The following is a 15,983-nucleotide window of genomic DNA, read 5'->3' as shown; positions in this document are numbered from 1 at the left end:
ATATCTTAAATTGTATCTATTAAGTGCTAACATTGGTACTTCAACTATTTCATTGATAATCTACATTAACCTTAAGTCATGTCCCTGTACAAAACTTAAATAAAAGGTTTTACCACAATTGTTGGGAAAATGATATTAGTTGTACAGCTCTTTTGCATAAAATACTTTTTGATTATTTCAAAAAAAAAAAAAACAAAAAACAAAAAATGAACTTACGCTTTCGATTACAAAATTTCTGCACATGTACTTAATATTGAAATTTCAAGGATATTGTATGTATAAACATGTACTGAAAAATATCGAAATCAAAATTATGTACACGTGTCAAAATTCACGACATGAACTAAGCCTAAGAAATGATATCACGTGTTTGCCTATAATGTTGGTTAAATTCCGGCAAGTGCAAGTTTCTAAAACATATATGCATTACGTGTTACACAAGACCACACTTCAAATTAAACCAACTTTTTAGTATTATTTCGAATACTTTCAAATTAAAATGCTAACTTATTGTCATTTAAGTACCTTTCTGTGTAAGAATAAGGCAATGGGTGGCACATAATTTTTCTCAATTTGGTCTTTTTGTCTCAAATATATTCAGTACATCTAGAAAACGACTGAAAAGCTATTTAAATTAATCCTGAAGCATTGGTGACGTAGATATTTTTTGACTGCTTACATAAGGAAAAAGTTTTCCCGCCATTTTTAATGTTATAAAATTTCATGTGCCTCAACTTATACACATTTTGCCTGATTCTTAGACGAAGAAGTACTAAATTTGCTGTTTTGTAACAAAATATTATCCGTAGACAATAAAAACCACCTTATAAAGATACTTTGAATTGCTGGTGCAATTAACCTTAAAACAGAGGGAAAAAAATCATTATTGCAAACCTCTTTCAAAACTTCTATACTGAGTCTCACAGCTGTCAAAGAGGGTCTCTAGTTCAACCACGATACTTGTTACTCTCGTAGTGGTATTAATTCAACGTGGACAATGAAAACCTCGACAGATCTTCTGGTGACTCCCAATTCAAGATTATCATCAGAATACAATAGCATTTAAACCTATGATTTTTCAACTCTTTAAACTTCTATTCCTCATACTCAGTTAAATTCATGACTCAAAAACTTAATACATTGTTGTTACTCCTAAAAAGACGGTACACCTAGATACAAATATGTAGTTCTTTGTAGAGATTCGTCATACTTTATAAAAAAAATCAAAATCATCTTCGAAATAAACCGATTCGGTAGATGTTTTCAAAATTCACGAATTTTTTATTGACAACATATTTGTCTATTGTGGCGAACGCGTTTTTCAACAAAAGGTCGGCATTCCAGTGGGAACTAATTGTGCTCCTCTACTTCTTACCTATTCCACTCTTATGAGGCTGACTTTATAGCTGATCTTATCTAAAAGAAGGAATATAATTGTTTAGCTAGGTCCTTGAATCTCAGTTTCCGTATGACTTATTATCGTTTAACAATCGTAGTTTCGGGGATTTGATACATAGCATCTACCCTAAAGAACTTGAGATTCTACAGACACTGTGAAGTCAGCCTGATATCTTGACTTACACTTAGAGATTGATGGTAAAGGAAAGCTATTGACCAAACTAACGACAAACGCAATGACTTTTCATTCAGTTTTGTCAACTAGCTTTCCTTTCATCTGTGGCAGCATTCCTTCAGTACCTGCATGTGAAATTTTCACATCACATCTCATACTTTATGCCAGTGGTTGCCATAACTACGCAGACCTTTTACATTTAGGCTTCTGGAACAGGGATATGTTACTACAAGATTGAAGTCATTATGAACTCCTGGACCATTACGGTGTATCCATTTGCAACATGAACACTGATCTGTTCAACATGTCATAGTTTTTCTTTTCTCTTTCGTCTATTGTTGACTTGACTTTCTATGAACAATTCAGTGGGTTTTTCTAGAAAAGCAGAGGACGCTTACCCTACCGGTGCACCTGGTCCATGCTCCCAGTTTATAGCGGAAGCCGAGTTGCTCATTTATTTTGTTGCTTTGTTCGTATTATTTTGGTTATTTATGTTCTTGGTTTGTGTGTGTCTTTCCACGTCTGGTCTTTGTCCCTGGAGTACATTCTTCTGATTTCTGCTAGAATATTTGGTTTCATTGATTACACTTTCACATGGCAAGCTATTCCAAATTATTAGAGCAGAGTATTGAAAAGTTCTTTTGATGTATTCAGAATTTGGTCCCGGTGTATGAAGTTGGTCAGACGTGAGAATAACTATTAATATCCCTGCATGTTGTAAATTTGCAAGCAAGATTTTTATGTTCTTAAATGGGTGCGTAGTGAAGATCTATGATACCTTCCACGAATGTGAGTGGAAGATATCCCAGATCTTCGCTATTCACGAGTACAATAACCAATTTCTTTCGTTTAAAATTACTAAAGCTATACGAATGATTGACGTTGAAAAATGGAGGAAATTAATGCGCCCGTGTGAAAATGTGTGTCATGTCAGTTAAGATATCTTGGAATATCTTCAGTAAAATCAATTATTGCATAATTGCTAAGCTGAATAATAAAATAAAGAAGCAAAAGGTGTTATTAAACAAAAGAAAGTTTTGGAAGATCTTTTTTCCTGAAATATGGTACTACAATGAACTTTTTTTGTACCTAGCTTTTGATTAGTTGGCTTTGCCAGTGAAGACAGGGTCAAAGTGCTGCTGTCTTCACTGGGCTGCCTCGACCGAAAATCGATCAAAAAAGAAAGAAACTAGTAATCTGGTGCCGGTCCATTCATACCTTTACATGTAATAGGCTGTCAAGGTAGAAACTAGGCAGTTCCTAAAATATGGGTGGCACATGAAATATTTAATCCCTGATGTTTTTGTTCCAATGTTATGTTCATATCATAGGTGTGTCAAATAGCATAAAGATTTGTTTAAATCGACAATAGATGGCTCAGAAAATGATTATAAAGTTCAATATGAAAGCAACCAAATTGTGCATAAAAAAGAAAACTGTCCCTTTTCAGTGTGCTTTATTTCTCTTTAACCGTTGCATTTAATCAAAAAGCAATATTCAACTTTTAGTAAGGATGCATTTGTGATATGAAATGGATGAAAATGTTTTGAAAACAAAATTTGTCTTGGGTCATCCACTGTCTGTTTTTGCATAGACGCCCTCTTAAGCATTGGATTGGCTTGAAAATATTTTATCCCTGTGAAAAAAGTCATCCAATTAAGTTCTTTAAATTGAGGTCGATAAATATTCTAAAGGCTTAATCAAAATGAATTCGCTCAATACTGCACTTTGAGGTTAGACCCCTCAGCACAACAATTGTCAATCATTGGTAATATATAAGACCGGTACCATTACGAGGCAAGTAGCGTTTCAACCTATTCAACAAGTATAATCTGCTTGAGAAAAATTCGCATATTTTATCATTTTGAATAGACCATGACAGATTTTTATCAATATAAATACCGAGAGGTGTTTCCACTTTTACATTTTCTACTGAAATTTGATTGTCTATCACGTCATGGTTATTTTCAAGTTTTCTTTCAGATCCCATAAGCATATATTTACAGGGTGTCAAGCCATTTTTTAACAAAACTATACAGGAAAATAGATTTTTTCCAATTGAAAATATAGAATATACATGGGATATTTTTTCGTGAATTTTAAAGCAAAATGTATGGCCTCATCCACCTCTTTAGCCATAAAACACCTCGCTTTTAATTAAATGATATTAAATAATTGTTTCAAATGCTTTTACTCAACATTCCTTTCAAACATAAAGGAAAACATAATAAACAGAGGCTCCCAGGAGCCTGAATCGCTCACCTGGTTAAAATTTGTCTCTCAATGGCAATAATTTAAGTAGCTTCTTGGTAAGAATCATGCAAAATCTGAAAAATGTGATACACCCCAAAAAAGGCTACATATTTTTATTTTTGTAATTAAGTTGTTTTATGGGTTTATACTAAGAAAGATGTAATTATTCCTTCAAATCTTCCTGCTCTTAGGAGATAATCAACATTGAAAATCCAGTAGATTCTATTGTATTTGAGTTATATCCCTTAATTTTGAAATCTACAGTGCATTCTATATATTTTTTATCTCCTAAGAGCACGGGTTATATAAAAAACTGACGGTTAATTTCTGTTTATTACTGCAATTCAAGCAAAATATCAAAAATAAAAATATGTAGGCTTTTTACCCATGAATCACATTTTGCATGATTCTAAGCTAGAGTGCTACTTAAATTGAAGAAGGTATACTTTATTGTCTACTATATGGAGACAACAATTTAAAACATTGGCTGAACATTTAGGTAGTTGTCACTCTGAAAACAATAACTAAGGTGTGAGGGATAGATGAACAGACGGAAGAACTGACAAGAGATGGATCATTTGAGTAATGAATAAAATTAATATATGTAGAACAAGGAAGAAAAATGTGCACTAGATTTCTTTTATTCATTTCATATTAATAAATAGTTGCAATAATTATATACATTTCATAATTCAATAATAATCCAATTAAAATCAATGAAATTTGGCAGGAACACTAATATGCATAATGACAATCCATAACAAGTCAACAAAATCTCATGCATACAAATGTAATCTAAAATGGGAGTCATCTCCCATTTCCTAAATAAAAAAGATTGCTGGCAGTAGGTTAATTCACTCATATTGAAAATAACCTTCAATTACTCAATTCTTGATCTGTAAGAGGAATAGATGAAAATGACTTTCAAACCTTTCAAGGAACTATCAAATGAATATACAGAAATACAAATTAAAGTAATATATTTTTTAAGTGTAAGATTGGCACAACAGCAATCACTAAGTCAATATTCTGGTGAAACTGCAGAAATCTGTTTAATATAAGGTTGTGTGTACATGTATAAATTAATATTTCTGAAACTAACTTGGGACACAGAAGGGGCAAAATTCTAGGGTTTTCAAACCAAAAAAAAAACCAAACTGTTTTCCACTTCTTAATTTTAGATTATAAATATAACCTCTGCAACTCTAGAGCACATGCCTGAATAGTGCTCAATAATTTCAGTACGGTTCAATCTAAAAATAAGGCAAAGGGTGGTCCACCACATTACACATTTAGTGGTTTAGTCAGGAACTTCAAACGTATTCAATAGAAACCCTTATAGGATTTCCTTAGCCATAGAATATGTCATAAGCAGAGACCATAATTTTTTGTCTGGAAACAGGGAAATATAAATTATCAGGAAACTTTTCCCATACTATTCCAATCAGAATCCCCCCACTTCAACAATCATTGATAAAATTTTCATCTGTTGGGTCTAAAGAAGGCTTTCAAGTGGCAGAACAAGAAATTCCTTAAAGACTGTGACCCACTGACTGGAACCATTCCAGTGATTTACAAATCTGACTTGATAACCAACCAAGTTTTATGAGCCATATGGTGCCCCGTCCCTCTTGGGTCCACCATTGCTCTCTAGCAAACTAGGCTACTGCTTCAGATGTACAAGTACCCAGTGTCTTTAATTTAAAAAAATCATTAGCTGGAAACATTCATTAATCTTGATCTGTTGAAGTTATCTATTATTATTTATTTATAAACTAAGATAAACAAATACTAGATAAATACTCTTTATCAATATGTATACATCATATATCTTATAAACCTTAAAAATGTTATTTTTATTATTGTCAAGACAATTAAAATCCTGTATCATTACAAAAATAAAAGGTTTATTCCTGTTAGAAAATCCTAGCTTCAGGGACAAATTTATTTTGTCCAAGTCATTAAACACACCACACATATATATCTTATACTAGCAAGCAGGAACTCAATACTTAACAAACCAGAAAGCAATAAATATATTAAAAAACGGTTTATAGCTAAATGGTTTGAGATTCTTCCAAACAGGTACTTCCAACATGACCAAACTGTTACAACTGGTATTAAATGCAACCTCGTGTAAACTAAACCTTTTCTGTTTTGTCCATTCTACTCTCTGCTGGTAGAATTATTATTACAAGACAACTTAATTGTATTTGAAGATTTGGAGGCATCAATATCTCGGTTTCATGTGTTCACATTTAGACCATGTTCTTGGATTTTGACATATTTGAATCATCCCACTGCTGATGCTTCCGTATTTTTTGCCGATACTTTGAGGATTTGATGTGGCAAATTAAGTTTACTGTTGACCTTTCAAGGGAGCTATTAAATTCGATTCTTTAGACCTATTTCGAAATCTATTACATAAATTACCCTCAAATTTTCAGCATGATCGAATAAAAGGTCAATTTATTATATAACTTACCACAAATCATGATGCTATATCAAATAGGATATTGTTACATCTTTAAGCAGCTTGGCCCCAAACGTAATTTCCAGAGAGATTTGATTTTCTATCAGCAAAGAGAGGTGGGACATCAAAGAAGATAAAATTTAATCAGATTGACATAAAATGATGATATGATATATACATTCAGCATGTTAATGATCATTGAAATATGAAATGATAGGTGTAGATTATACTTGTAAAACAACACATTTAGTACACAAACAAGTACCAAATATGGTACATATGGAAGTACCTAAATACACACTTTTTTGTTCACATAACACTTAGTTTTGATTATAAGGCAGATTTCTAACTTTTTAAAAATCTTTAAAAGGTCCGAATACTGCCCTAATTAAACCTTTCCATGAAAAACTTTAATAACAGCTCAACTTTGTATTGTAAAGAAAAAAGTAATTTTTTATTTTTGCAAGCTAATACATTTTGTAATCATATACAGGTAAGGTGTTTAGACAGCAGTTTAAAAAGTAAGGAAGTTATTGCTAAGATATATAACAATTTGTGTTTTTCCCAAACAAAACCCCCTTTCTCCAATAACTTCCCTGAGAATCATTGTACATGTATTACATAGTCAATTTGTTACTGATATCACTACAGAGCTTGAAGATTCACTTTCACTATTATACTGACTCTCCCCAATAAAGGATTCACATATTTTCAATATTATCTATTTGAGTTTTTAACTCCTACTACCTCTTCTTTAATCTAAAAACATTTTCATGTATTATGTAAACTTCTATTTAGTTCCTAAACTACTGGCCAGGATATTTTATTGTAAAAGGACTTATCATTCTTGAGAAACTGTTTGTCATTTTCATGATACTTCAGTTCTCAATATTACAAATATGTTTTTTCTTTCATTTATCAAAAAAAGTCAAAACCAAAAAGAATATAAGTAGTCCACAGAACTTTCTATATCGATACTCTGTATCAAATAAATGAACAAGCAGGGCTTGCTATTTATATACAATGTACACTCAATTAGTAATTAGTTAACAGTTATCTGGCACAACCTATTATCACATATATCAATATACTAAAGAACATAAAACAATATCACGTCTTTGGCACATCTCAGTTTTTAAAAACCTAGATTCTTTGTGTGACTAAAATCATAGATATCGTCCTCTGGAGTGTTTGATCGCCCATTCTGGGAGACACGCTGATCTCCAATTGACGATAACTTGTTTTTCTCCTCAATCTCATCTTCATCTGGCTCAAAATCATCTTCATAATGCCTGTAAAAATAAAAAAATAAAATTTACTATTTTGTAACTTCTTTTCTCTAATGAATACCCTTTCCTAGATATTACACTTCACTTCATCAGAATGAAACTATAAAATATATAACTCTAACATTAATTTCCTGCTCCCACATAAGCAGAACCCTACATTTCAAGTTTTATACAAAGGGAAGGAAGTACCTGCAAGTAATATATATATATTAAGTTTATTTCTCAGATAAAATAATTCTTACGCTATCATTGATATGTACATAAACAAATGATTCATAAATGTTCACATCCACAGAGTTGGCTGTAGTTTTTTCCCCATTCAACATGAATTTCTAGTTTCTTAGACCCTTTTTCATGCACAAAAATGAGAAAAATTCAGTATAAACGGCTTCATTCCCAATAAAATGTAATCAATCAATTTAACCCAAGCAAGAGTAGAAGGACACAAACAGGCCTATAAAAATCAACCCACATATCTATAGAAAGCCTTGGAATAGACAAGTAACTGCAATGTACAAAAAAAATTGCAACATGTATTTTTCATTAAAAACATGCGTATAATAATTTTAATCTGGTTAATGCATGTTTAAAGCTTAAACAAATTATAATATACATATACTGGTACTTCATCTGATTTTTGAAAAAGAAAATCTTTAAATGTGTTCTAATGTTGACAACATATTTTAAAATATACTGAATCTAAAGTTTTGAAACATGAAAACATATGTTGCAGCAAATTTTACCAGAATATAATCTTTCAACATGAACATTGGATTATGAAATACACTAATTTGTAAATATTCAAGTTAATGATCATTGCAGAATCACTGCATATTCGTACATTGCAGAATTAATGCATATTCGTACAGGGATCAAATTTAAGGGGAAATACTCGCTAAATGCAAGTTGAAATTCAATTTTGCTGGTAGAAACTATTTCCACTTGCTAAAATTTGCCAGTGGAATTCTGTATGTAATATAGGTAAAGTCCAGAAATAGCCTAAAAAAACTTAAATTTAGCGAGGGTAAATTTTCAGTACTTGCTAAATTTAGCTAGTGGAAAAAATTCTGAAATTCAATCCCTGTCGTACATTCAGAATCAATGCATATTTAAACATAATTTCTGAGATTAGGTAGGATGTTGAATTGAAGATCAAATTAGAGATATAATAATCAGATACAGATAAGATCTATAGATAATAGATATACATGCAGGTTAACTATATATACCACTAGCATTATACTAAGGTACATGATCACCTAAGAATTAGGCAAAGGATGACAAGTGTATACTTTTGTGTCAACTTTCTATATTGTGTAAATGTATCTAGTATGCCTAATTTGTGATTTGAAAACAGGTGGGAAATAATTTAAAACAGATTTTAATAAATTAAACTGTTTTGACAAATTTTGTTACTTTCCCAACTTTAGATGCAACTCTTATTGGTTTTACCAAAAAATATTATTTCCTGTAAGATCTAAAGTTGTTTGAAACAGTTCACAAACTTTCCTGATGGGTCACAATTATAGTTCTTCACATGATTCTTAGATGATACTGTACTTAACATTGTAGAACTATCACACAGGGGGTGTATTGATAACATGACTCTTGGATCAATAATATAACAGTCAGTTAAAATATGGTGTTATTGTTTCAATATTCTGATATCATTAGTTTTGATAGGCTTATGAAATATATGTATTTGTAGTCAGTGAGTCTTTAAAAAAAATATGTGTTTGTTCAACTTTGACTCATGAGACTAATAAGCAAGTAGGCATTTTTTTCTTCTAAGATGTTGTACCAGTACATTTCTGATCGAAAATACACAATGGTAATATTTGTGGTAGACAGCATTGAGTTAAAAGATAATTATGGTTGAGTGATTGCTAGGGGAAAAGAAATCATTTAGAGTTACTTGTATTATGGACAAGTCTGCATTAGACAGTTACACTGGTTTAAACCAAGATTTCCTCAAATTTCTCAAAGATGATTTTTGTCTACTGAGTAACTTAACTTAATAATGTAAGCAAAATCTATTTCTCAGAAAGATAAACAGACAGACAGACATGAAAATCAGTATGTAGCCCCACCCACCCCCATCAAGAAAACTTAAAATACAGTGAGCAAGATCACAAAGAGGGTACCAATACTTCAAATGGATTCAAATATAAAACCTTTAATTTTGATAATCTCCCTTTGGAGTCATCTAACAGTAATAATATTCCTTCATGTACATCTATATATGATATCTAACCTTCTTATAAAATAACATTAAAATTCCTCTGCCGGTTTAAGAAGGGGTTGCACTTTGAAGGTTTTACCTTGAAAAGCCCTTAATTCAGATTATTGCCCTTTGGAGTCCTTTGACAATTATTTTTGTCCATACAAATCTACATATGATGCCAAACCTTCCGATGAAATTTCATGAAATGCCTTGGGCAGTTTAGGTAAAGATGTGGTTACAAGGAATGTTGACAGCCAGACATACAGGGTGATTCCTATTTACCTCCATACTTTGTTTGGGGGGGGGGGGTTACAATAAATCCATCATGGATAAAGTATGTAAAAATGATGAGTGCTATGACTAAGTATCAGTCAGGTAAGGACAAACAATTTCTTCATTGTATTCTAAGTACCAATCAGCAGATGAAACAAGTATTGGTAAAATAATGTGTATTTACCCCACTTTAATGCTATAAAATTTAACATATATGAAACAGTTTCATAAATGTATCAATACTGTGTAACTAAGAGCCCTGATCAAAGAAAGAATAAATCTAAGTGAAATAAATAAAAAATATATGATAACACACATAAATACTCTCAAAGTCTCCAAGGTGGAGGATATCTTTTCTGTACAAAATATATTTTGATATTTAAAAAAAAATGAATGAATATACAGTTAACAATATAAGATCTATGTCATAAGGGCTGTTTCACTAAAACATGAGTGACGGTGGAAGGCACTTTTATTCTTTGTACCATATAAGGGTGGGTGTCCAAGTCTCTTGACAAAATATAAAGCTCAATACAAAACATAACATAACTTCTATGGGTGGCTTCCCGGTGAAAAAGTGCCTTCCTCAGGTACATCATATCTATAAATGGAACAGCCCTTAGTGTTTCTGTTGGTCTAATGAAGGAACTAGATTCTTTGTAGCCTCATAACTGCACATGTGTCATATTTGGTTTTTCTGAACATATGTACCTAAAAGCTAGAAAAATACTTCAAAGTTGAAGCAGTATGCAAAAATATCAATGTTTTCTCTTAATAAAATGAATGCAAAGAAAACAATAAAAAAATAAGTTTCTGTGTTTTTATATACACCGAAATAACTAAGCACCCCATAAAATATAACCTGATATACACTGTGTTGTTTTTGACAAATATTTGAAAAATTATGTAATTTAAAAAAAAATTGAGATGTCTTCAGTTTTCTTTAATGAACAGTGAAACTTGTGGAAACCAAACTCCTTCAGAATGAAAGAATGTGTTTGTTGGGATTAAATCACACATGTGAAATGAATTATAAACAGTTTGGATCAGAAAGATTTTGGTTAATTAGGAATTAGGTTCTGAGTTTAGTTAATACAAGTTTAACCATAGTTTGAATCTAGTATTCTTCATACATGGCCATGTTTGTCTTGAGTATATAACTATCTATTTTAGAATTCTACAGTTTCATACCCGAGTAATTCACTAGATGAAATGAAATGAAAAATTACATAAAACAAAATGAAAATTGAAGAAATAATAGACAACAGACTGACAGATTTAAAATACAACATTCAGATGAATACAGAATCCATCAAATGATTGGAGCTACATTCTAAATGAGTTCTCATATATCAATGATATTAATGGCAATGGCTCAAAGTGGTGTAAGCTTTGTGAAAACAACATTTAAATTGAAACAAAATTTTAACTGTTTTTTCGGGTTTGTGTTTTGGCTTATGATGTATCTCAATGAGCATTGTCTTTTATAACACGGCAACTGAACATGTACCGAGTAGCTATTTAAAATTATTTAATTTTTATGGTTTAGCTCAAACTCATTGGTATGATAAATTGTGAGTTCTAGGATTCAATTATCAAAAAAAAAACTGTATTTTATCCTTCAATAAAATTTAGGAAAATAAGCACCCCAACAATTTTGAGATTATATTGTACTGCACAGTTTCTGAGAAATGGTTAAAGTGATAGAAAAAAAATAAACAAACAAAAAAAAACTAACAATTTTCATGCAAAAATTTTTTTTTTTTAAATTTTCCTTCTGATCACATGTTTAAAGCTGGTACTGAAAAAGAAAATTTTTGGCCTATAAAACCATACTAATGTTTTTCTACCAAAATCAAATAAAATATGTAAGCCTTTTGTATATATTTCAGATACCATTTGGAAAATCTTCATTACCAAAATGTATTTTTCATAAGTTTTTCTTTTCTCTATTCCTTAACAGAAGAATGAAAACATGTTTCAGTTTTATAATATTCAACAAAATTTCCATTGAATTTCAATTAGAATGCAGCTCACTCAAATCTTAAGAACAACAGTAACTGTGAGTCACCTACCTTAGTTAATATCACCATTGAAATGAGGATGACGACAAACTGTCGTTTATCAAACTAAAAATGTGACGTGAATATGAGAGTTAGATTATAGTCACACTGTGAATGTTGAAATGCATAATTGATGATAATATTGTAGAATTTTAATGTAGGATGTATTTATGTCTATAAGTTTGGCAACATTACAGGGTGACATTTTTTGGTACTTAGGAATTCAACTGACAAGAGAGCTGTTTAATAAAACATTCAAAACTAAAGTTTTTATCAAATGCCCTTTAAACTAAAGATTAATCAACATTAAAAATCAAAGATTTGAAGCTTTAAATGTTTCATGGAATAATCTTATCAAAACAAATCAAAACAGAATGAATAACAATTACCAAAGTTCTATCAATGCAGATATAGTTAATTTCATAGTCCAGAAGCCAAAAATTACCAGAACGCTTAGATATTACAGTAATTTTGCCAAAAATAGACTTTATGTAAGGAAAGTAAAAATAACTTAAAAACATGTTATAACTAAGGGCTGCCATAATTTCTTAATATATAGGAATAGACACTCTCAGGATACAAGGAAAGGAAGCAAAAAGCCACCCATTTCTATTACCTCAATTCTCTATCAATATCAATCTCTTCACTTGGAGATACTGATTTATTTCTGTTTTAAAGGACAATCATATTTAAGTTCTGATTAAAATCAATTCACAACTTAAAAGCCACTCATAAACAATATTTACCTGCCTGGAGAAAATTGTTCAATAGAGACTACTACTAAAAAGCAGTTTCTTCTGATTCAAAACAAAAATGCACAAGAAGAAGATATATTCTTACAAAGTTGTATCTATGCATGCCAAGCAAAATTAGGGGGGAATCCAAATCCAAAATCTTAGAATTAAATTACCATGCTTCCATAAAAGCATTAAAAATATCAAACCCAAGCATGGAGGGTTAAAGGTTATATGTAGTTATTTTTACCCTTTTTCAACATTTTTCAATTATCAGTCTGTAAAATCTAAGATTCTGAAAATCAATAATTTCAAAGACACACTAAGTAAAAAATACAATATATATAAAACTGAACTATGATGTAGTGTTTTAATAAAAAAAAATAAAAGCATCATTACAGACAAGAATTAAAACTCAGCCTAAACAAAAGTTGTAACTATTAGGCCTGTTTTGAATAAGGTAAATAAAAAATAATTTAAAATGTGCATTGTATCCAAGAGTTTTGAAATAAAAATTGTAAAAAAACAGTTTGTTCATTTAAAAAACAAATGAAATCAAATAAACCATTTTAAAAACAGATTCAACCTACTCACTCAAAATAGGCTTAATCTAGCTTATTTATTTCAATACTTCAAAAACAAAAGCATTTATGTCAGCCATTAAAAAAGACAGGAAGAAAAACAAAGTTATCTCTCCTTAAATGTAAACTTACACTTCCTCTTGATCATTTGCACCCTCTTCAGCCACTAAAAGTTCATATTCTTCTGCAGCATATTTCTCCCAGTCTGATGGCTCTGGTATATCAGAATCCATATCCTAACATCAATTAAATTCAAAAATTTAGAAAAATACAACAAAAATACCACAATGGCCATTCAAAGTTAATTTCTTTGTTCTCAGGCCAGTTTTCATGACATTTCCTGTTGCCTTTATATTGTCTCATGAAAGTAATAAAGTATACAAAAAAATGCTATAAAACATGAACAAAATTTAAATTTATGGTAAATGTATCTTCCTTGAAATCTTCATTGTAAAAAAGAAACAATACATTTTCATCTATACTGAATGTGTTATTTACATAATTTGAGGTTTTGCCGATGAGGGACAGAGCTATTTTTACTCAAGTAATGATAATGCACTGTCAAGTTGTTATATTGCTGATGTGAAACTACATATAACACACATGATGTGCATCTGTGTTCAAATACCCACATCCGAACGGCTCTGTCCCTATAATATTCCCTCCCATTTTTTATCAATATTAAGTTGTCTATAAATATTTTTTTTTAGATCAAATACAGTTTTTGAAAATAGATTTCCAACAGTTTAACATACCCTCATATTAGAGAACGGATCTCTCTGTTCATGATCCAGGAATTTATCAAGGTTGATGAATGTGTCAAAGAATATGTGTGTTAATTTACAGTTTTTGAGATCAGCAAGAGTTATCTTTTCATTGTCCTTCGGTCTAACCAAGTCTAACATCTGAAAGAAAAAAGTTTGTTAGCATTAAAGCAGTTTTAATGAAAAAAATGTAATAGAATTTAAATACATGCTTTTTTCGCATGTTGAATAATATAGGTGTGCAAGAGAAACTAATTACATAACATGTGTTAAAACATTGTAATTATTGATCACAAATTGAAGGATTTAAATGATTAAGATGAAGATCATGCTTTGTGGGAAACACATTTGCACACAATTTCACGATTTACAGATGCGCACATAAGATGTTTGCGCAAAAAAACTGAATACGTCTGAAAACTGATGAAATGTTACACAATACATCTGACAGTGCTACTAAAAACAGTCAACGAGTTTATAATTTGGTGATTGGCATGTTTTTGTATGCTATCTTCCCAACGTAGTCACCTCCTTCTAATATCCCATTTTTTTTGTATGTCCTTGGGTTTCATTTAATTGGTAACAAACTTCTCCATTATTTGTGTTCATTTTATTAATAAGACTAACTCAAACTCACCACTTACATTTTACACTTGTTTTATTTTTAACCATACAATGAATAAAACTCAGTATCATACAAACATATTATGAAAGCAAAATTTATGTCAGTGTGCACAACTGTAAAACTTTTTCTGAACATTGACTGTGCACAACCGTAAAACATTTTCTGAACATTGACTGTGCACAACTGTAAAACATTTTCTGAACATTGACTGTGCACAACCGTAGAACAATTTCTCAGGTAAATTTGGTGCAATCGTGCAATCTTTTTTGACAAGTGTGTGCATACGTAACTCATTCCATGCTTTGTTTTACATAATATGAACTATACTGACATTGCAGATGTGCACGTTTCTTTTACTATGATAGCAAAATCCAGGTGACACCTACCTCCTAACAGATAATTAACTATCATGAAAATTAAAATATATTGTAAAAGTACTTTTACTTGTGGGTACCAATTATTGTGGTTTAGGGAAAAATTATCAGTTTGTTGATTCTTGAATTCGTGGATTTAACAACTCTATCATACAAACAAGTGCAAAATTTCCTTTTTTAAAAATTTCAAAAATTCCCCTTACAGCTTCATTCTGAATAAAGTACAGTGGAATAAGGGCATAGAAGCCAACAAATTTCTTCATTTTTGAAAACATTTAACCTAATTCTTCTATGAAATGTGGTTTTTAGGCCTTGCATACATACCTATGTATGTCTCACAAAATGATAAAGAACCAACGACTGATTGCTCAGAAGTCACAGAAAACAGATAAATTAAAGAATCTCTTGAAACACCAAACATAGTGAAGACAAACCACTTCTATCAACAGTAATTATCAGTAGAATATAGAAAATCTGCTGTGCCTTCATTTAAATTAATTTCAATAACTTACTTGACATAGACAATCTTCAAATGGTAATTTTTCTATTCCTAAAGCCTCCATCTTCTGCATTTGTTCATCATAAAAATATTCCATCTCATACATTGAGATCACCCCATCTCCATCAAGGTCCATAACTCTGAACCAATACTCTATACTGTAAACACAAAAAAATTAACATTTATCAAAGCCTGTAACACTGTACCCCGTACCTGTATTCAGAAAAAAACAGAATTTTAAACATAAATCTAGGTATT

General features: G+C 30.9%; 2 protein-coding genes across 7 annotated transcripts in view; both read right to left on the bottom strand.

Moving 5' to 3' along the window:
- Nucleotides 1-6,437, bottom strand: part of LOC148624840 (NFX1-type zinc finger-containing protein 1-like) — a 123,088-nt gene extending 116,651 nt beyond the window's left edge. The window contains exons 1-2 of one of the 2 annotated variants that reach the window (XM_088567808.1): nucleotides 6,312-6,400; nucleotides 1,376-1,416 (exon numbers count right to left, since the gene is read on the bottom strand). The gene's annotated coding sequence lies outside the window, so the exon portion shown is untranslated. Of the gene's footprint in view, nucleotides 1-1,375; nucleotides 1,417-6,311 lie in introns of both variants that reach the window. The other variant, XM_088567807.1, reaches the window with a different exon arrangement.
- The window catches only part of LOC148624839 (serine/threonine-protein phosphatase 2A regulatory subunit B'' subunit beta-like), a 39,064-nt gene continuing 27,532 nt past the window's right edge, over nucleotides 4,452-15,983 (bottom strand). Inside the window, exons 11-16 of one of the 5 annotated variants that reach the window (XM_088567812.1) lie at nucleotides 15,739-15,883; nucleotides 14,219-14,368; nucleotides 13,596-13,699; nucleotides 12,765-12,815; nucleotides 11,277-11,288; nucleotides 4,452-7,591 (exon numbers count right to left, since the gene is read on the bottom strand). In XM_088567812.1, coding sequence (XP_088423938.1) covers nucleotides 7,435-7,591; nucleotides 11,277-11,288; nucleotides 12,765-12,815; nucleotides 13,596-13,699; nucleotides 14,219-14,368; nucleotides 15,739-15,883 — 619 coding nt within the window. In that variant the 3' untranslated portion in view covers nucleotides 4,452-7,434. Of the gene's footprint in view, nucleotides 7,592-11,276; nucleotides 11,289-12,160; nucleotides 12,215-12,764; nucleotides 12,816-13,132; nucleotides 13,178-13,595; nucleotides 13,700-14,218; nucleotides 14,369-15,738; nucleotides 15,884-15,983 lie in introns of those variants that run through there. The other 4 variants (XM_088567816.1, XM_088567815.1, XM_088567813.1 and 1 more) reach the window with 4 other exon arrangements.

Source organism: Perna viridis, chromosome 2, assembly GCF_037379345.1.
Source record: "Perna viridis isolate PV_CMFRI_1.1 ecotype Kerala chromosome 2, ASM3737934v1, whole genome shotgun sequence".
Taxonomy (NCBI): domain Eukaryota; kingdom Metazoa; phylum Mollusca; class Bivalvia; order Mytilida; family Mytilidae; genus Perna; species Perna viridis.
The sequence above is the reverse complement of the archived record's forward strand: the minus strand, read 5'-3'. Positions and strand labels throughout refer to the sequence as shown.